The sequence below is a fragment of the Salmo salar genome, chromosome 20 (genome assembly GCF_965601325.2).
Source record: "Salmo salar chromosome 20, fSalSal1, whole genome shotgun sequence".
Classification (NCBI taxonomy): Eukaryota; Metazoa; Chordata; class Actinopteri; order Salmoniformes; family Salmonidae; genus Salmo; species Salmo salar.
In genome coordinates this window covers 15156888-15180049 of record NC_138310.1, presented here as the reverse complement: position 1 = coordinate 15180049, position 23162 = coordinate 15156888, and the positions used below count along the sequence as shown (strand labels likewise).

The 23162-nt window shown below is 42.8% G+C and overlaps 1 protein-coding gene across 1 annotated transcript in view; it reads right to left on the bottom strand.

The window, feature by feature from the left end:
* Window positions 1–106: 106 nt before the first annotated feature.
* Window positions 107–23162, bottom strand: part of LOC106580069 (transient receptor potential cation channel subfamily M member 6) — an 89927-nt gene continuing 66871 nt past the window's right edge. The window contains exons 19-33 of the mRNA XM_082966844.1: window positions 22782–22914; window positions 21681–22681; window positions 20816–20916; window positions 20470–20572; window positions 20009–20055; window positions 18063–18118; window positions 17614–17639; window positions 17388–17408; window positions 3440–3505; window positions 2883–3172; window positions 2452–2534; window positions 1687–1892; window positions 1421–1472; window positions 1169–1278; window positions 107–272 (exon numbers count right to left, since the gene is read on the bottom strand). Coding sequence (XP_082822970.1) covers window positions 190–272; window positions 1169–1278; window positions 1421–1472; window positions 1687–1892; window positions 2452–2534; window positions 2883–3172; window positions 3440–3505; window positions 17388–17408; window positions 17614–17639; window positions 18063–18118; window positions 20009–20055; window positions 20470–20572; window positions 20816–20916; window positions 21681–22681; window positions 22782–22914 — 2378 coding nt within the window. The 3' untranslated portion in view covers window positions 107–189. The remainder of the gene's footprint in view (window positions 273–1168; window positions 1279–1420; window positions 1473–1686; window positions 1893–2451; window positions 2535–2882; window positions 3173–3439; window positions 3506–17387; window positions 17409–17613; window positions 17640–18062; window positions 18119–20008; window positions 20056–20469; window positions 20573–20815; window positions 20917–21680; window positions 22682–22781; window positions 22915–23162) is intronic.

Below are 23162 nucleotides of genomic sequence, written 5' to 3'. Positions count from 1 at the left end.
AGTGCTTTTATTCGTGGTAGAAGTTTCCCTTAAGCACACTTCTGGATCAAGTAAGCCTTCCCAAATCCTATCCTTAACCATTTAGGGAGAAAAAAAACTAAACTGATCAGTGTCTTTATGCTTTAATGGCAACTTCATCCCACCTCAACCAGAGGTTAGGATGGCGTACTTCTGCTTTCAAGTCAGAGGTTACAATCTGGTCACGATCACTCCACTTTCCTCTTCAGAAGATCTGTGTTCTGTTTTCCCGCTGTCTGTGCTCCTCTTCAAATCTGACAACACAAACATCAATCAGCTACATGGCAGTCGACATAGTCATTGCCACTTAAAAGATAATTGGATCAGACCGGAGAGGAAGTCCATGGATTTTTCATTAATAATTTGTTTTGATTTTATGGGAATCTTGGAGAGGACACAAGAAAAAAAGGGAAAAAAAAGCACCTTTGAAAATATCAAAACCAGTATGGCTGAATGTTTGCGTGTGTTTGTCTGTTTGCTCACTTGTTTGTTTTGGAGTGAATTTCCGAGGCGAGGCTCCCTCTAGATGCTAGTATCGTGTATCTCGGGTCTACCCAGAGACTGCAATTAATATCTAATCAAAGCTAATGTCTCCATAGCACCCTGCCAGCACAAAGCCGTGTTTAATATGTAATCAAAGAGAGCCCAGCACACCGCACAATGCAAGTCCCTCCCCCTGCCTCCAATGCTTTGTTGTCATCAAAATAAATTCTTCCCTTGGCTTAATTAGCTGGTTCTATCTTCATTTGAAGTTCAGGCATTCATCTCCAAGCCAACGAGACTCCCAGGTGAAGACATGAATGTGACACACACACACACACACACACACACACACACACACACACACACACACACACACACACACACACACACACACACACACACACACACACACACACACACACACACACACACACACACACACACACACACACACACACACACACACACACACACACACACACACACACACACACACACACACACACACACACACACACACACACGAGCCCTGCTGGTCCACTCTGATTTTCAAATACCAAACAGACGACACATTCTCACACATTACAAGCACGCATACACACACACAATCTATCTCCTCCATAACCCCCTTATGACAGTGGTGGTCTGAATAGTTCCTTTCTCTTACCTGAGAGTCCGAGGTTCTTGCAGCAGGAGTTGCAGGTGTGTTTGAGGACAAAGCTCTGGATGGCAGTGTCTCCCAGGTTAGCAGGACCAAACACCATGTCACCAGTCAAGCTACAGGTAGACCAGGGGCAGAAGAGGGTACTCCAAAAATCGATGTTTGTCAGATATATCTTTAAACCTCAAAAGAATGTATGTCAAGAAGATGATAAGTGTCGGTGTCACACACTGAACCTACACCGTGTGAGGCGGATACCTTTTGTCGTCCGCTCGGATGACTGATGGGTCTGTAAGCTCCGACCCCACTCCTGTGAAAGATTAAGGAGAGACAGAAGAGACTTCAATTCAATGTAGTAGTTTATAGGACAACCCTGTTAGGTGACGTGGGTGCAAAACAGTATAAATAATAAAGAGCAAAGCATGATGTTAACAAAACTCTGATCTATCCATAGTCAGACATACAGACAGCGCAACAGAATGTGACGGACGGACAGACAGACAGAACAGGACAGAGAGACAGACCCTGTATGTCTAGCACCAGTAGTTCTCTACAGGAGTATTGGTAGGTCCAGTGGGAGAAGGCCAGGAGCGTTTCCTCCATTCCACAGCAGGGGGCGATCTCCTCTCCGCTGTTATTGTTGTACTTCCTGAAGTCACCCAACATGTTCCTCTCTATGGTCAACCACTGTCCGTCTGAGTGACAGTGAAGAAGAGACACATCCAGGAACCTAGGAAGGAGAAACACATTCAAATATGTAACACATATCTCCCACACATATTAGTTGATGCACATATGAACACACGTACACACGTGTGCACACATTCAAACTGTCATGGATTCCCCTGGTACTGCTGCTCATTCCGTTCACCAGCCTTCTAGGTGTCACTGAACTGGATCACCACCACCAACCCAGGACTGTCTTGTCTCATTACGGACACATGGTTCCCATTCCCCCTGATTAGTATGTGTATATATGTGCCCTCTGTTCCCCATTGTCCTTGTCGATCATTGTCCTATGTCCGTTGGTCTCGTGAGAACCTGTGCTCTGTTTCATTTGGTTTTTGGTGCTACATGTATTTTTGTTATTACAGGTCTCGTCCCATGAATTATTTTAGAGGTTTACACCTCGCTCTTTTGTTTTGGGTCGATCATTTTTTTTACACGATTACGTATTCCTGCACCTGTCTCCCATCCTTACTCAACGTTACACAGACAGATTCAATCAGCTCACACAAGCACACACACACACGTGTAATGTAGACAAGTCCTAGATGTTGAGTACAAACCTGGGAGAAAGGGGCACGTTTTCTGGTTTGACTTGGTTGAACACATGCATGAGTTTCTGAGCAGCTCTCTGTTGCTGTATCTCCTGTAAGAACAAGATATGGCCAGAATGATGCTATTAGTGGATGTAATACATGCCAAGTAAAACATTAGGGTAAAAATAAGAAGACACCGAATAGACACAACAAAAACAAGGTGATGTGAACAGCTGTCTGTGGAAAGTGGATATACATAAGTAGGAGTTACACCAGGAGTTTTCCCTGACTATGTGACCTGAACAAGTGCCAGTTATAACTTTAGGATACTATAGGCTAACAATAACCAGGGCCCAGAGTTTAACAGGTCTCAGTCAGAAAACACTCCTGGCCCTAACAACAATATATGATGTTACAGTATACAATGTATATGATGAAGTTATATATTAATTGTATACCCGCAGACAGAGTTGGAGGGGGGTGTCGCTGTGGAAGACCCTCTGCCAGGTGCGGATCACCTTGGGCTGGAAGGCTTTGACCACGTACACACAGCCCACACTCAGGACGTCCCCCTCGGCCCAGGTACACAACACGCGCATGGCCCTGCGCAGCGCCCCATCTAGACAGCCCTCGCTGGACAGCGGCTGCAGCACTGCAGACAGCCCCCGGGGCGACCAGGAGATTACGGAGGACTCCGCACCTGCAGCTTCCACCTCCTCCAGGGAGTAGACACTCACCTCCTCTCCTGCTGCCAGGGACCATGCAACAATGGGGGAGATGGGTATTAGGGAGGCAATGGCATGCGTTTTAATCAATCCCTAACAGAAACAGCCAATTCTAGTAGCATTGCTATGTTCTCATAAAATGCTAGCCAGATTATTGTAGAAATTGCTACATAACCAGCTAACAAATTTAAGAACATTTTAGAGGAAACAACCACACCCTACAGGTAAAAAATCATCTAAAATTCAAAAACAGTGAACTATCCCTTTAACGTAACTGGCTGATGACTTACCAATTATGGAGACAGGTGTGAAAGGTATGGTGTGAGCAAGCCTCATCAGGTTGTTCTTTTCCATGGCTAACATGGCAACAACACAACACAATATAACACATCATAACACAACACAATATAACACAACATAACCAGATAAAACCACACATGGAATGAGGTAATATAGTATTAGATATATTTTTGGGGTTCACAAAAAAGCTGTGAAACCTATTGTTTCTGTGTGTTATTTTTGTATTTTCTTGACATGGTAACACAGATTCACAGATTGGTAACTTTTTACAATTATTTTCTAAATAACACCGAATGTAGTAGGTAAGCCCATGGTACATCTCTTAACTTAGTTTGAGAAAAGCTAAGGGGTTGGTTAAGAGATGGCTGAATTATAGATCAAATCAGGAAATCAGATTTTATGTGTCCATTTAAATCCTTCATAAATCAACTCCACAATGGCCTATCTACTTGAAACATTTTAGGTTCATTAAAGCCATTACCACGATGAGCCATATTCAGTTTGGCATTGATATCTTAAAAAATAACTAAACTATTAAGAATTCACATTTTTTACAATGTAACGCTCATGCTTAAAATGATCATAGAAAATCTACCTGTCATGAACTAAAAGTCAAATTCACTCCAAATGTGTTCTTTAGACTCATCACAAGCCCCTAAAGAGTTTGAAAAAAATTACGTAAATGCATTAAAATATGGCCACATTATACCAGTAGATGCATATTAGCACATACGCTAATATGTTAAAATATGCAAAAAAATCTTCAAAAATCTTCTTCTCATGAACCATAGGCCCATGGTACATGTCTTAACTTAGTTGAGAAAATCTAAGAGATTTGTCAAAAGATGGCTGAGTTATTGACAATAATCATCTGCAATCATCTTCTCCTCATGAACCACATCAGATTCACTCCAGATGTTGGATTTAAACTTACTACATCAGTCTTTAATGGTTTGGAGAATGATTCATTGCTGCATTCAAATATGGCGGCACTGTACCTATAGATGCACGTTAGTACATATGCTAATGCTAAAAAAAACTTCTTCTCATGAACCATAAAGTCAGATTGACTCCAGATTTGGTATACACTGTAGACTCAATGAATTAGCCTCTAATGAATTTGAGAATGATTAGCTGCTGTATTCAAAGTCAGACACGCTACACCACTGAGCCGATGGATGTTGGGGCATGAAATTTGGTAATGTAAATTTGATATATAAACTTTATGTATATGTCCTTAGAAGCTGTGTGAATATAAAGTCACTGCAACCTTAGATGGCTGCACCAGACCAGTTGGTGGCACTATAGATGTCATTGGCACCAGTGACACTATAGGATACAAGAGCAATAACTATTGATCAAGTGGACTTCGTCTTGTGCAAATTATTGTTAGATTTAAATTATGCAGACGAACAACGTGAAATATCGTGAAAACAACATTAACATTAGTCAAATTAACCCCAGAATTGGTATATAAACTCAATACATTAAGTAATGACTTTAAGAATAATTCTGTGCTGCATTTAAAGACAATCAACCTATAGCACCAGATTAAACTTAACTTGCGTCAAGGGCCGGACTAGTCTATTTGGGGTGTTTTTCCAGTCTTCTTACATAATTGTGTTGAGAGGTGTTCCAGACATAATTATGCACTATAGCAGTGTTTTAGAATTTTTGCGCCGGGAGAGTTCAACCAATGACGTCATTGTTTGATTGAGCCATGTTTTGTAGCAATTATTGTGGCCTTTGTGTTTCACCGATTGCATGATCAGGCTAGCAGTGAGTAGATATGGTTGTCCTTGTTCAATAGAGCCATTGGACTTGTCTCAACGATGTTCCTGTATGCCAGGACATTGCAGGATATCTAGTGTTATGACTTGCCAGTCCTGAGATGGAGATCGGGGGTGCTGGCTAGGCAACCCCTCCCACCCCTGGGGCTGTTGGCCAGTTTTATGATGGTCGTAAATACCTTCCCTTGTCAAGCAGCATGGAGGGAGAGACCTTTAGCAGAACAAAGGACCTTCTCCCGCCAAAACTCCTACCGCCCCAAAATTGGAGAATTAAACAATATTTATATTTTTGAGAATGTGTAAATGTTCAGTGGAGACTGAAAGAACCCTCGTTGTGACATCATGAAAGACGGTAGAAGCACATAACTGTACCTCTGTTTGTCTACACTTCTCAATTATGAGGATTGCATCTGAATGTTGTATATAATGAATGATTAAGTATCAGAAAACTTCTAAAAAGATAGAAATGTGATTTTAGTCTTCTAAATGAGAAAATGTTTTTTTTATATAAAGTTTACCAGGTCAGTAACCACGCCCACATGAGCACAGAGATTATGCAAAACGTAATGGAACACTGTTTTTCCCCAAGTGTTTAAAAGGACGCAAGAATTAACATATGAGACCAGTTACGTGCAGCGCCAGCTGAATACGTTAGAAATGGTTCAGAAATATACCGCTCTATAGACCAAGCAGACTGAGGCACGAGCCAAATGTTGCAAAACGGTTATAAACTCTGAAACTATTGATCACTACAGAAGAAGCAAATCCTAGACGTCGCGTTATCAGTCTGCAGCTGGAAACGTATGTACAGTTAAAGTCGGAAGTTTGCATACACCTTAGCCAAATACATTTAAACTCAGTTTTTCACAATTCCTGACATTTAATTATAGTAAAAATTCCCTGTCTTACGTCAGATAGGATCCCCACTTTATTTTGAGAATGTGAAATGTCAGAATAATAGTAGAGAGAATGATTTATTTCAGCTTTTATTTACTTCATCACATTCCCAGTGGGTCAGAAGTTTACATACACTCAATTAGTATTTGGTAGCATTGCCTTTAAATTGTTTAACTTGGGTCAAACGTTTCGGGTAGCCTTCCACAAGCTTCCCAAAATAAGTTGGGTTAATTTTGGCCCATTCCTCCTGACAGAGCTTGTGTAACGGAGTCAGGTTTGTAAGCCTCCTTGCTCGCACACGCTTTTTCAGTTCTGCCCACACATTATCTATAGGATTAAGGTCAGGGCTTTGTGATGGCCACTCCAATACCTTGACTTTGTTGTCCTTAAGCCATTTTGACACAACTTTGGAAGTATGCTTGGGTCATTGTCCATTTGGAAGACCCATTTGCGACCAAGCTTTAACTTCCTGACTGATGTCTTGAGATGTTGCTTCAATATATCCACATAATTTTCCCTCCTCATGAGGCCATCTATTTTGTGAAGTGCACCAGTCCCTCCTGCAGCAAAGCACCCACACAACATGATGCTGCCACCCCCTTGCTTCACTGTTGGGATGGTGTTCTTCGGCTTGCAAGCCTCCCCCTTTTTACTCCAAACATAACGATGGTCATTATAGCCAAACAGTTATATTTTTGTTTCATCAGACCAGAGGACATTTCTCCAAAAAATATGATCTTTGTCCACATGTGCAGTTGCAAACCGTAGTCTTGCTTTTTTAGGGCGGTTTTGAGCAGTGGCTTCTTCCTTGCTGAGCGGCCTTTCAGGTTATGTCGATATAGGACTTGTATTACTGTGGATATAGATACTTTTGTACCTGTTTCCTTCAGCATCTTCACAAGGTCCTTTGCTGTTGTTCTGGGATTGATTTGCACCTTTCACACCAAAGTATGTTCATCTCTAGGAGACAGAACACGTCTCCTTCCTGAGCGGTATGACGGCTGCGTCGTCCCATGGTGTTTATACTTGCGTACTATTGTTTGTACAGATGAACGTGGTACCTTTGGGCGTTTGGAAATTGCTCCCAAGGATGAACCAGACTTGTGGAGGTCTACAATTTTTTTTCTGAGGCCTTGGCTGATTTCTTTTGATTTTCCATTGATGTCAGAGGCACTGTCTGTGAGATGACTCATATTATACATCATGCTGCTACAGTGGAAATACAGACAGTACACAACGATTGCCCATAAATGTCTAATGGCGTTTTTGTCTTCTCTCTCACAGACAATACCACTTGGATACAAAGAAGTTGATGACTCTCAAGAGGATATGTGAAAGGTCACATAACAACTATCTCCCCTTGTAGCAAAGTGACTGAATATGGATATTGTGTTGGTTGAATATTGCAGCAGGTTCCAGAATGTTCTTCAACTGGTGTGAGTCTTGTGTTGGGTAATGGTTTAGCAGGTTTTGGCGCTGTGGCAATGTTGGTAGGGATGTTGGCTTTGGGGAGCTGTGACTCCTTGTAGACATCTATCTGGTCCTTTCTGCACTCCACAACAAGGTGGAAAAGCCTCTCCCTGAAGTGGTTGGTTCTGGGCTTGTACACTTTGTTCAGCCCCCACTGCTTCAACCACTTGCAGAAGATTTGTTTGTACTGCAAGTGTCCTGGAAAGACATGAAGACTGATCATGAGGATGTGTAACTTTACAAGAAACCATGTTAATCTGTAAATAAAAAAAGGTACAGCAGACTGGTATGTGTTTTGTTACACTCAGAGTCAATAACGGGGCAGTGAGATGGGCTGTTAACAAAGATGTGAAAGTTTCAGGGGGGCTTGACTTGTAGACAGTCTAGTCATGTATTTTTGTGTATGAGCACCTACAGCATCTACACCTAGCGTGAATAGGCTAGAAGAATATACTAACAGCCCCTCTCCCCATGCCAAAGAACTGACTGCAATGGTGTGGAAAAGTTTTGTTTTCTCAAGAGGGTATTGTGCGTTCAGAATAAGATGACGTGGAGCTCGAGCTTGTTCCCGGCTGAAAGCTTTGTCCAATGGGTCTACAGGCTGTGTTCTACTAAAGCTGGTGTCAAGGTCATAGTCATCAGTAGCAGGATTAGTCTGTAGGACACACAGTAGTCAATGATTAGCCAACATTTTACTACTTTGTCCCCATCAATACACACTCAAACAAGGTACTATATCCACCCACCCCCCTCGTGTCAATAGGTCATGCATGCTAGCCTTTACACACAATACCACCCCCAACAGAAACCAGTCAGCTACCCCACACCATCCCCTCCACACAATACCCACCTCCAACAGAAACCAGTCAGTCACCCCACACCATCCCCTCCACACATACCCACCTCCACAGCAATACCCACCCCCAACAGAAACCAGTCAGTCTCCCCACACCATCCCCTCCACACAATACCCACCTCCAACAGAAACCAGTCAGTCTCCCCACACCATCCCCTCCACACAATACCCACCTCCAACAGAAACCAGTCAGTCTCCCCACACCATCCCCTCCACACAATACCCACCTCCAACAGAAACCAGTCAGTCTCCCCACACCATCCCCTCCACACAATACCCACCTCCAACAGAAACCAGTCAGTCTCCCCACACCATCCCCTCCACACAATACCCACCTCCAACAGAAACCAGTCAGTCACCCCACACCATCCCCTCCACACAATACCCACCTCCAACAGAAACCAGTCAGTCTCCCCACACCATCCCCTCCACACAATACCCACCTCCAACAGAAACCAGTCAGTCTCCCCACACCATCCCCTCCACACAATACCCACCTCCAACAGAAACCAGTCAGTCACCGAGACCTTATTTTCTGCAAATTAGACTTCAAGTCTTGCATGAACAATCAACTTAGTCTCCCAAATACAGAGAAAACTACAGTAGAAGTTGTAGTTTACTTGTAAATACATCAACTATGACAACAAAACATGGACCATGTTTATGCCTCAGTATATTTACAGTGTGTTCGGGTAGTATTCAGACTCATTGACTTTTTTCACATTTAGTTACGTTACAGCCTTATTCTAAATTAATTAAATTGTTTTTTCCCCTCATCAATCCACACACAATGCCCCATAATGAGAAAGCAAAAACAGGTTTTTATAAATGTTTGGGAAAAAAATGTAATATAACATTTACATAAGTATTCAGACCCTTTACTCAGTACTTTTTTGAAGCACCTTTGGTAGCGATTACAGCCTTGAGTCTTTTTCGGTATGACGCTACAAGTTTGGCACACCTGTATCTGGGGAGTTTCTCCCACTCTTCAATTTTTTCTTTAATATTTTGTCGCAAAGAAAAATCCATATCTCCGACTGGTCAATAAAAATAAAAGATTAAGATGGGCAAAAGAACACAGACACTGAACAGAGGAACTCTGCCCAGAAGGCCAGCATCCCGGAGTCGCCTCTTCACTGTTGACGTTGAGACTGGTGTTTTGCAGGTACTATTTAATGAAGCTGCCAGTTGAGGACTTGTGAGGCGTCTGTTTCTCAAACTAACACTAATGTACTTGTCCTCTTGCTCAGTTGTGCACCGGGGCCTCCCACTCCTCTTTCTATTCTGGTTAGAGCCAGTTTGCGCTGTTCTGTGAAGGGAGTAGTACACAGCGTTGTACGAGATCTTCAGTCTCTTGGCAATTTCTCGCATGGTATAGTCTTAATTTCTCAGAACAAGAATAGACTGACAAGTTTCAGAAGAAAGTTCTTTGTTTCTGGCCATTTTAAGCCTGTTATCGAACCCACAAATGCTGATGCTCCAGATTCTCAACTAGTCCAAAGAAGGCCAGTTTTATTGCTTCTTTAATTAGAACAACAGTTTTCAGCTGTGCTAACAAAATTGCAAAAGGGTTTTTTAATTATCAATTAGCCTTTTAAAATGATAAACTTGGATTATCTAACACAACATGCCATTGGAACACAGGAGTGATGGTTGCTGATAATGGGCCTCTATGTAGATATTCCATAAAAAAATCAGCCATTTCCAGCTACAATAGTCATTTACAACATTAACAATGTCTACACTGTATTTCTGATCAAATGTATATTATCTTAATGGACAAAAAAAGTGCTTTTATTTAAAAAACAAGGACATTTCTAAGTGCCCCACACTTTTGAATCGTAGTGTACAGTCGTGGCCAAAAGTTTTGAGAATGACACAAATATTAATTTTCACAAAGTCTGCTGCCTCAGTTTGTATGATGGCAATTTGCATATACTCCAGAATGTTATGAAGAATGATCAGATGACTTGCAATTAATTGCAAAGTCCCTCTTTGCCATGTAAATGAACTGAATCCCCCCCAAAACATTTCCACTGCATTTCAGCCCTGCCACAAAAGGACCAGCTGACATCATGTCAGTGATTCTCTCGTTAACACAGGTGTGAGTGTTGACGAGGACAAGGCTGGAGATCACTCTGTCATGCTGATTGAATTCGAATAACAGACTGGAAGCTTCAGGGTGGTGCTTGGAATCATTGTTCATCCTCTGTGAACCATGGTTACCTGCAAGGAAACACGTGCCGTCATCATTGCTTTGCACAAAAAGGGCTTCACAGGCAAGGATATTGCTGCCAGTAAGATTGCACCTAAATCAACCATTTATTGGATCATCAAGAACTTCAAGGAGAGCGGTTCAATTGTTGTGAAGAAGGCTTCAGGGTGCCCAAGAAAGTCCAGCAAGCGCCAGGACCGTCTCCTAAAGTTGATTCAGCTGCGGGATCGGGGCACCACCAGTACAGAGCTTGCTCAGGAATGGCCGCAGGCAGGTGTGAGTGCATCTGCACGCACAGTGAGGCAAAGACTTTTGGAGGATGGCCTGTTGTCAAGAAGGGCAGCAAAGAAGCCACTTCTCTCCAGGAAAAACATCAGGGACAGACTGATATTCTGCAAAAGGTACATGGATTGGACTGCTGAGGACTGGGGTAAAGTCATTTTCTCGGATGAATCCCCTTTCCAATTGTTTGGTGCATCCGGAAAAAAGCTTGTCCGGAGAAGACATGGTGAGCGCTACCATCAGTCCTGTGTCATGCCAACAGTAAAGCATCCTGAGACCATTCATGTGTGGGGTTGCTTCTCAGCCAAGGGAGTGGGCTCACTCACAATTTTGCCTAAGAACACAGCCATGAATAAAGAATGGTACCAACACATCCTCCGAGAGCAACTTCTCCCAACCATCCAGGAACAGTTTGGTGATGAACGATGCCTTTTCCAGCATGATGGAGGACCTTGCCATACGGCAAAAGTGATAACTAAGTGGCTCGGGGAACAAAACATCGATATTTTGGGTCCATGGCCAGGAAACTCCCCAGACCTTAATCCCATTGAGAACTTGTGGTCAATCCTCAAGAGGCGGGTAGACAAACAAAAACCCACAAATTCTGACAAACTCCCAGCATTGATTATGCAAGAATGGGCTGCCATCAGTCAGGATGTGCCATAGAAGTTAATTGACAGCATGCCAGGGCGGATTGCAGAGGTCTTGAAAAAGAAGGGTCAACAGTGCAAATATTGACTCTTTGCATCAACTTCATGTAATTGTCAATAAAAGCCTTTGACACTTATGAAATGCTTGTAATTATACTTCAGTATTTCATAGTAACATCTGACAAAAAATATCTAAAGACACTGAAGCAGCAAACTTTGTGAAAGTTAATATTTGTGTCATTCTCAAAACTTTTGGCCACGACTGTATATATACACATACAGTATACATACATACAGTACAGACATATACACATCATATTTTCCTTTATTACTTTCTAACCCTACTGTTTGTTTTTACTCCTGTCCGTTCTCTAACCTCAACCATCTATTTCTTTCACAAAAGTGCTGAACCTATATACACTACGGGTCAAAAGCTTTAGAACACCTACTCATTCAAGGGCTTTTCTTTATTTTTACTATTTTCTACATTGTAGAATAATAGTGAAGACATCAAAACTATGAAATAACACATATGGAATCATGTAGTAACCAAAAAAGTGTTTTATATTTGAGATTCTTCAAAGTAGCCACCCTTTGCCTTGATGACAGCTTTGCACACTTTTGGAATTCTCTCAACCAGCATAGATATGCCAATAATAGACAACCTTGTTTTACTCCTCTTGACAGTTTAAAACTTTCTGAGAAGTAGCCATTATTTACTACTTTACACCTAGGGATACTATACATGATTTTAACCCATTTTATAAGAGACTCCAAAATGTAAATGTTCCAGGCATTTATATATAAACTCCAGTCGTACTTTATCAAAAGCCTTTTCAAAGTCAGCTATGAATAGCAGGCCTGGTTTCCCAGATCTTTCATAGTGTTCTACAGTTTCCAGTACTTGTCTTATATTATCTCCAATGTATCGTCAATATAAAAAAACCTGTCTAATTAGAATTAATAATATCCGACAATACCTTTTTAATTCTATGTAAATCAAATCAAATTTTATTTGTCACATACACATGGTTAGCAGATGTTAATGCGAGTGTAGTGAAATGCTTGTGCTTCTAGTTCCGACCATGCAGTAATATCTAACAAGTAATCTAACAATTTCACAACAACTACCGTATACACACAAGTGTAAAGGAAGGAATATGAATATGTACATAAAAATATATATGGATGAGCGATGGCCGAACGGCATAGGCAAGATGCAGTAGATGGTATTGAGTACAGTATGTACAAATGAGATGAGTAGTGTAGGGAATGTAAACATTATATAAAGTTGCATAGTTTAAAGTGACTAGTGATACATTTATTACATCCAATTTTTAATTATTAAAGTGGCTAGAGACTGAGTCAGTATGTTGGCAGAAGCCACTCAATGTTAGTGATGGCTGTTTAACAGTCTGATGGCCTTGAGATAGAAGCTGTTTGACTGGGATAAGGATTGATTGAATATGTCCGTAAACACACCAGCCAGCTGGTCTGCGCTTGCTCTGAGGACGCGGCTAGGGATGCCATCTGGGCCGGCAGCCTTGCAAGGGTTAACACGTTTAAATGCTTTACTCACGTTGGCTGTGGTGAAGGAGAGCCCGCAGGTTTTGGTAGCGGCCGTGTCGTTGGCACTGTATTGTCCTCAAAGCGAGCAGTTTGTCTGGGACCAGGACATCGTGGTCCACGACGAGGATGGTTTTCTTTTTGTAGTCCATGATTGGCTGTAGACCCTGCCACATACCTCTCGTGTCTGAGCCGTTGAATTGCGACTCTACTTTGTCTCTATACTGACGCTTAGCTTATTTGATTGCCTTGCGGCGGGAATAGCTACACTGTTTGTATTCGGTCATGTTTCCGGTCGCCTTGCCCTGATTAAAAGCAGTGGTTCGCGCTTTCAGTTTTGCACGAATGCTGCCATCAATCCACGGTTTCTGGTTGGGTTAGGTTTTAATAGTTGCTGTGGGTACAACATCACCGATGCACTTGCTAATAAACTCGCTCACCGAATCAGCGTATTCATCAATGTTATTGTGCGACGCTATGCGGAACATATCCCAGTCCACGTGATCGAAGCAATCTTGAAGCGTGGAATCAGATTGGTCGGACCAGCGTTGAACAGACCTGAGCACGGGCGTTTCCTGTTATAGTTTCTGTCTATAGGCTGGGAGCAACAAAATGGAGTCGTGGTCAGATTTTCCGAAAGGAGGGCGGGGCAGGGATTTGTATGCGTCGCGGAAGTTAGAGTAACAATGGTCCAAGATTTTTTCCGCCCGGGTAGCGCATTCGATATGCTGATAACAAGACTCCCTAAATTTTTTCAGATGAGCCTTGTTAAAATCCCCAGCTACAATAAATGCAGCCTCAGGATATGTGGTTTCCAGTTTACATAGAGTCCAATGAAGTTCATTCAGGGCCATCGATGTGTCTGCTTGGGGGCGGATATATACGGCTGTGATTATAATCGAAGAGAATTCTCTTGGTAGATAATGCGGTCGACATTTGATTGTAAGGAATTCTAGGTCAGGTGAGCAAAAGGACTTGAGTTCCTGTATGTTGTTATGATCACACCACGTCTCCTTAATCATAAGGCATACCCCCCCGCCCTTCTTCTTACCAGAGAGATGTTTGTTTCTGTCGGCGCGATGCGTGAAGAAACCAGGTGGCTGTACCGACTCCGATAGCGTGTCTCAAGTAAGCCATGTTTCCGTGAAACAAAGAAAGTTACAATCTCAGATGTCTCTCTGGAAGGCAACCCTTGCTCCGAGTTGTCAAGGTAGACGAAACTTTGGAGCGGTGCTTGATGTGCTCGTCTATGGAGCCTGACCAGAAGACCGCTTCTTCTGCCCCTCCTGCGGCGCCATTGTTTTGGGTCGCCGGCTGGGATCCGATCCATTGTCCTGGGTGGTGGAGCAAACAGAAAATCCTCTTCGGGAAAGTCATATTCCTGGTCGTAATGTTGGTGAGTTGACGTTGCACTTATATCCAATAGTTCCTCCCAGCTGTATGTAATAAAACTTAAGATTTCCTGGGGTAACAATGTAAGAAATAATACATAAAAAAACTAAATACTGCATAGTTTCCTGAGAACGCGAAGCGAGGCGGTCATCTCTGTCGGCACCAGATGTTATGTACTATACATTTTGCTAGAATTTTTGCATCACACATTGTAAGGGGCCTCCAATTTTTTTAAATGGACTGGATCTTCATATTTATCACTTGTATCCTGTTTCAGTAATAATGAATTCAGACCTTCTTGTTGAGTGTCCGATAATCCACCATTTACATAAGAGTGGTTAAAACATGCTAATAACAGTCTTCTGAGTATATCAAAAAAAGTTTGGTATCCCTCAACTGGTATGCCATCCAGCCCTGGAGTTTTCCCAGACTTAAAACCTCTTAAGGATTGGCCCCTTTTTTTTCAATTTTCACCTAAAATGACATACCCAAATCTAACTGCCTGTAGCTCAGGCCCTGAAGCAAGGATATGCATATTCTTGGTACCACAAACTCCAAGGAAACACTTTGAAGTTTGTGGACATGTTAAAGGAATGTAGGAGAATATAACACATTAGATCTGGTAAAAGATAATACAAAGAAAAAAAAAAAAATTTTCTTTCAAATGCAAGACAAAGGCCATAATGTATTATTCCAGCCCAGGTGCAGTTTAGATTTTGGCCAGATATTGTCCCTAACATTCTTACCCCCTAGCAACAGATGTGGGATACACACACACACACACACTTACATACTCAACCACTTTCCTCCACAATCAACCATAAGCGCATATGCTCAACAGTTGTTACATCCCAGAGCTCAACTCAAGAAAGGACTTGATTTATGAATGCATATACAGTTACAGCTGTTTGAGAAAGCATGCAAGATTGAGAAAATTTGCAAAAATGGGGAGATTTGATTAACCAATGTCAAGTCCTAGGTAATGGAGATCAGATACACCCCCTTCCCCTGAAACACACACATTGGTCCCCCGTTGTGACCATTTTCCCAAGCACCTCTGTGCAGTCAGACCTTTGATTATTTTGTGCCACCAGGGTCACAATAATATAACCTCTCTCTGATTGTCCAAGTGTGACCCCCTCCCCATAGGTTACTGCAGCCAGTGTTGTCAGCACTACCACTACCTGGGTGGGGGGGGGTACCCCACCGGAATCCCCACCGGCTAGGTACAAGGTCGTCAAGGTTCTCATTAGCAGCTTTGAGATTTTCTTTGTATATTATGCTCTCCCATCAGGGGGCTCTGGCTTTGTAGGACCAACTCTGCATTTACCACAGGTGGACTGCAATCAAGTTGTAGAAACATCTCAAGGATGATCAATGGAAACAGGATGCACCTGAGCTCAATTTCAAGTCTCATAACAAAGGGTCTGAATACTTATGTAAATAAGGTATTTCTGTTTTTTGTTTTAATACATTTGCAACGTTTTCAAAAAAACAGTTTTTGCTTTGTCATTATGGGGTATTGTGTGTAGATTGATTAGGAAAACAATTAATTTAATCAATTTTAGAATAAGGCTATACAGTAACAAAATGTGGGAAAAGTCAAGAGGTCTGACTACTTTCTGAATGCACTGTATCTGCTCATCATGGAGCCATAGTGCTGAGCTTGATGTTGATGGGATCGGACTCTAAATAGAACACGTGGTCATGTTAGCCTCTCCGGAAGTTAGTTAGCTAGCTAGCAAACGGTTAGATACGGTCCGGTAGGCTGTAACTAACGTAACCTAACGAAGCTAACGTTAGCTTGCAAAGCTACAAATCATGTCGCCAAATAGCAGCTGGCTAATTATATTGATTTGCTTTGGAATGTCTAGCCAGCATATTATTAAATCTAGCTAGCTAGCTAGATTTTGGTTTAGATAAACAAATGTAGTTGCTAGCTAATTAGCTAGGTAATGTTAGCTACGTTACCTCAGCTTGACTTCTTTTCTGCTGCGCTGATGCTGGCTGATCGGATGCCTTCTTTTTTGATGGGGAAAATCGATGGAATAGCTTCACTTTTCAACAGTTGACGACCTGGCAACCCCATCAGTTTAGAAATCCTCTGGCCGAAAGTGCTGGTTACAAACAGACATTTTGCTATTTCTCCACATCAACTGGATCCACCTTCAACGAGGCGGTACATGTCCTGAAATTGCTCTATGAATTCTAGATATTGTGTTTTGCTTACAACAAGGAAATGAGATGCAGTAACGCTGGTATTTGCGTGTAGTGAAGAAATGATCTATTTTTATGACCCATGATATGTTAATAACATATTAATGGACATATATAGTGGAACAGAGCAGCAGTGAAATGACCCTTTAACATTTTGCATTTTTAAAGCTAATTTCCTGCTATTCTACACATTTTGCCATGAGGCTGAGAGGGAATTTTGCAGTTGTAAAACTAATTTCCTGCAATTCAACACATTTTGCTATCATACGCTATCTGGGGGGGCCCGACCTCCAGGGGGCCCACAACCCAAAAAAATGAATAAATACATTTGGTTGGGGGCCCCCGGAGATCGGGGACCACAGGGCACGTGCCCTTCGTGCCCGTTCTGTAATCTGGTCCTGCTAGTGTCATCCTTGTGGTATTGAGAGATAAACATGGTAATGCTTTCACTGTTTGCACATAAAGGAAGATAGTTCATACATGATAAAGTGCTTACTTTGTTATCCAACTGATCTTGTGTCCTATCTGTCAACCTGTGAACACCGTTCATTGCTGCTTGCAGCTATATTTTTAAATATGATTTATGTGATTGTTGGGGAGTACCTGAGTAGTGTGGGTCCAGGTCTTCCATTGATTGAAATGTAACAGACAAACAGAGTAAACAACAAAGAACAGAACAAAGTGAACAATTACAGTTAACAATTACGACTTTGATTTGGAAGGTGAATATTCTAGCAGAGGGGAAAGACGAGAAAAAGAATGAGGGAAAACTAATATATACATTTTTTACATACAAGCAATTTATCTAGACATGAGTCAGGTTGCCTACCTTCAGGTGCGATCTCACCCTGCACTCTAAAACAGAAGAACATACAGAACTGATAAAACTATCCTACTATACACAACTTCAGTACTTCCACAATGACTACTTTCTCCACAATTCCATCACTACTCCATGCAGATCTGAGATCAAATGTGTTTTCTTTCAAATACTAGCTGCTCGCTAACTGCTAGCCAATCACTAGCTGTGGTTGATTGATCTTGCCTGGCGCAATGGAACCAATGGGATAGTACAAAAACAGTAAACCCCGCCCATCTGTCACTCCAGGTAGGCTCAATCAAACGCTCAAAGTATTTGAAAGTTCAATAATATTTTTGAACCCAGGTTCGACTCCATTTGGGCTTTTTACACTACTAAGCCGAACAGAGATAGTGTAAAAAGGGTACATGTACAGTACATGTGATCTCATAAGCTCGTCCCGCCCCATGCAGACTTACGAGGACCTGCGGCTGACAGAGCGGGCCCAGCTGGTCCACACGGCCTGACTGGAGTCCTACAGGACAAGAGCAGAACATCCATAACAGTTGTTGCATTGCATCAACCAATAGTTGATTGCTATGTCATCAACTGCACAGTCGGGCATCAGATTGCTACAGTGCCTAGTGAAAGTCTACACACCCCTTGCACAGTTCGCACATACTGCTGCCTTAAATTTTTATTTAAAAACGAATTCAATTAGATTTTTTTTCCTTCCGATCTACATAACTTACTCCACATTTTCAAAGTGAAAAAAAATGTATAAAACATTTCAAAAATGACTAACAATAATAACTAACTGATATCTTGATTGCAAAGGTCTTCACACCCCAGAGTTAATACTTGCTGGAAGCACCGTTGGCAGCAATTGCAGCTGTGAATCATTTTGAATAATATTCCACCAATTTTGTACAACTTTTAGGCCAACATAATATCCATTGTTCTTGTCAAAATTGCTCAAGCTCAGTCAGTTTGGTTGGAAATGATTGATGTATAGCAATATTCTCTATACACTATCCTCTGACGTTATAGAGGCAGTGTCACGCCCTGATCTGTTTCACCTGTCCTTGTGCTTGTCTCCAACCCCCTCCAGGTGTCACCCATCTTCCCCCACTTATCCCCTGGGTATTTATACCTGTGTTTTCTGTCAGTCTGGGCCAGTTCGTCTTGTTTGTCAAGCTTACCAGCATTTGTCCTGTCAGCTCCTGTCTTTCCCAGCCTCTCTTTTCTCATCCTCCTGGTTTTTGACCCTTGCCTGCCCTGACCCTGTACCCGCCCACCTGACCACTCTGCCTGTCCCTGAGCCTGCCTGCCGTCCTGTACCTTTGCTCCTATTCTGGATTATCGACCCCTACCGCCATGACCTGTCGTTTTCCTGCACTTGTTGTTACAATAAACATTGTTACTTCACACCGTCTGCACTTGGGTCTTACCTTGATACTTGATAGGCAGAGGAAGTTGCACTCAAATTAAGAGAGCCACTACTTTTGCAAACAGATGGACCCCAATCAAGAAATTGTGATTCTTTATGAAAATATTTGCTCCTGAATGTATTTAGATGTGTCACAGCAAGGGGTGTGAATACCTTTGCAATCAAGAAGTCTTTGTTAAAAATGTTGTATTCATTTCTGATGACATAATTTTTCTTTCACTTAAATGTGGAGTAAACTGTAGATCAGTGGTGGGGAAAATAGAAATTGAAGGCAAAACAATATAAATTGCAAGGGTAAGTAGATGTTCACTAGGCACTGTATGTCATATGATATGGTTAGCTGATAATTAAACAACTATCCAGACGCTGTGAGATCTAGCAGGCAACTGCAATGTAGTCAGCTTGGAACGCAGCCATAGTCTTAGCTGAAAATGTTTAAACAGTCTTCAAACTATATAGAGATATCGCTATACAGTATACATCTCCACGTTTTTATTACTTAAGGGCCCAGTGCAGTCAAAAACGTGATTTCCCTGTTTTTTGTACATATTTTCACACTACGAGGTTGGAATAATACTATGAAATTGTGAAAATGATGATAATGACCTTTTAGTGTAAGAGCTGTTTGAAAAGACTGACATTTCAGCCTGTTTAGGTGGGATGGAGTTTTGGCCTTCCAAGATGACATCACTACATTGTAAATTAGTTAATAGACAAATACGAAAGAATTCCAAACTGCTCTGCCAATAACAGCAAATTTTCTGATCTAGAAAAATTCTTGCTTGAGAAATTGCCCTTTGATAAGAAACTTATTTATTTTATTTTTTTACCATTTTAACTGAAAACAATCACAGTTAAGGTACTTAATTGTTACCCAGAAATGTATTGATATTGAGATAAAAACGACTGCATTGGACCTTAAACATGTTTATAATACAGGAAATAGAACTGCTTATACACAACATAAAATCTTACCTGACGTGAAAAATGTTCTTTCTGCAAAGAATCCAGGGGTTCAAAATCTGTAACAATATTGACATGAGAGGGTGTTTGGTGAAACGACAATGGTGAATCGTCAAAAGCTGATATGAAGTCAATTAGGTGCAGTTCATCAACACTCTCAGAAAAAAGGTGCTATCTAGAACCTAAAAGGGTTCTTTGCACAGAGGGTTCTACATGGAAACAGAAAAGCCTTCTACCTGCAACCAAAAAGGGTTCTCCTATGGGGACAGCCGAAGAATCCTTTTGTAACCCTTTTTTATAAGAGTGTAGGATATATCCATTGCTTTAGGTTAGGGTACATTCAGACATTTTGGGTAGAGCACTGTCATAGAGATGGAGAGCAGCTTTAGCATGCTGTCACAGAAGTGATCTATGGCAAAGAAAGGATGTGTGCCCTGTTTCTGTCTCTATGGGAACTGCACATTGACACATACTGAACTTGTTGAGGCTAGCAGATGCAGACCAGCACACAGGCTCTCCTCCCCTGCGCCTCCTCTTCCTGCACACGTCAGAGAGGTAAAAGTCCACCTGTTTCACCTGAGAGCAAAGAGGTCAATGAAGGGTCATCTCAAATCAATCGATATACATGGGCTATACACAGCTTTACATGTACTGATATAAATAGCTATGGCTCCGTTAGACTGGCACTGTGCAGGACCTAGTAGTAAATGGCTGATGCAGTTTGAGTATATGATTGAACAGATTCAGTGTTCAGACGTCTGTCTGTCTATCTGTCTGTCTGTCTGTCTGCGTCTGTCTGTCTGTCTGTCGCGCGCGCACAGCATCTGAAGAACTCCCCTCCAAAATCTTGACTGTCTTCCTGGCCTGACACCTCTCTCTGCTCCCTGAGGTCATCGCCAGGTCAGACGACTTGGACCACTCTGCAAAACAAACCAGGACAGGTAGAATCACTAGAGATACATTGAGAAATGGATTAGTGTCATGGAATCTTTTACCTTATGGGTATTGCACTCGTACATGGGTATGTGGCCAAGGTAACGTCAGGGTAACCTGTCTAAATAACTATCGTCCCCGTTGACTGGCTATATCACCGCTTCGTATGGCAACTGCTTGGCATCCGACCGCAAGGCGCTACAGAGGGTAGTGCGGACGGCCCAGTACATCACTGGGGCCGAGCTCCCTGCCATCCAGGACCTCTATACCAGGCGGTGTCAGAGGAAGGCCCTAAGGCCCTAAAAATTGTCAAAGGCTCCAGCCACCCAAGTCATAGACTTTTCTCTCTGCTACCACACGGTAAGCGGTACCACTGAACAGCTCCTATACCTAAGCTATAAAACTGCTTTTAATTTTAGAATTGTTTTATTTAACCTTTATTTAACTAGGCAATTCAGTTAATAACACATTCTTATTTACAATGATGGCCTACAGCTAAATAGTTAGTTAAATAGTTAACCAATAGCTACATTGACCCTTTTTGCACAAACTATTTTGCCTCATCAAATACTGCACGCTGCTGTTACTGTTTATTACCTATCCTGTTGCCTAGTCACTTTAAATAACATTTGATTTGATTTGAAATGTGGTACATAATACAAATGTGATGACAAAATAAAATATTGGGTTACTGAGCCTTCTTTGCATGTTGTTACTAATGCTCACCAAGCATAAGAGGGTGGTACAGTACCTCTGCTTTTACTGCAGCCAAGGGGTATGTCAGCTGTGAAGCTCCGCTCCCCTGATAGGCAGTTGAGGGCGGGGAAAGAGGCTTGTAGTGGCCTCAGGGAGGGATTAGATAGAGCCATGTTCTCCATGCTAGAGGAAGGAGAGTGGCTGTGTCTGTGCGGCTGGTCCCTGGACAGACATGTCCACCGACGAGGACACTTCCTGCCCCACTGGCCCAGTCTGGAGCTAGCTGCCCCAGGGTCGTCATCCTTACAGAAGGAAGGGTTCACCAAACCCATGGCCCCACAGCCTCTCTCGTCCTGGGGGTCCAACAACAGAAAGTCATGGCTAGAGGCCCTCAACACATCCACATCAAAGGGCTGCCCAACCTCCCCCTCTTCGTTCTCCTCCATGGACATCTCAGGGTCGCAGTAGGCCCAGGGTTTGCAGTGGGGGGGTTCCAGAGAACCACAGTGGGATGGCCCGAACGACTCACAGGGGGTCCTGTCCCTGAGCCCTGCACCGCCCAGGTGAGGGAGAGAGTCATGGGGGGCAAAGCCATAACCAACCGGCCATTCCTCGCTACTGTGATGCACTATGATACTCTGTACCTTCTCTTCCTCTTTTGTCTCGCCAGCCCCCCACCCCACATGGCCACCATCCCCCCATGTTCCCGGGTGCCACTCCAGTGGCAGACGGTGGCTGCGGGAGGTGTGGCCCCACAGCAGGGAGGGTGGGGTGCTGAGGTAGGCCTTGGGTGTGTGGCAGGGCGTGATGTCAATGTGGGGAAGGGTACAGCTGTTGGGTGAGAGGTGATGGGAGTGGGCAATTGGCCGGCAGTGTCCCAGGTGGGCTTCCTTCTGCTGCAGGCTGTCAGAGGCCGACAGTAGGGTGAGGGTGTCCACGGCCAGGGCGGACAGGACCTGCAGCTGGCCCAGCTGGCTGTCCAGCACCTGCAGCCTGTCCTGGATGAAATGGACCCTTTCAGACACCTCACCAATAACTAAATCCATCTCCTCAGCCCTGTCAGGTCAAGGACACAGAGACATTCAGGGGAGTCACAAAAAGGGTATCTCTATGGCTATTGAGAGGTAGTTGGACTCTTTCAAAATCTCAGACTCACCTTTCTGCAGTGGCTCGGATCCTGTGGATCTGGCTGCAGAGAACATCTTGTTTTTTCTTGTGGAAATACGCTATCACACACCTATCCTCAAACTCATGAAGCCTCTTCAGCTCCTCTCGGCCCAGGTAAAGCTCTGACAGAGGGAGAGAAAGATTACAAACAAGTCCATATTTCAAACACACATACACTCACTTAGAAGTACTGTAGCATTTTCAATACTGTCATAGAACAACAGCGTAGTAGACTAAGGCTAAATCAGTTGTACTCATCCAAAAACACACACACACACCACACACACACACATCCACACACACACACACACACACACACACACACACACACACACACACACACACACACACACACACACACACACACACA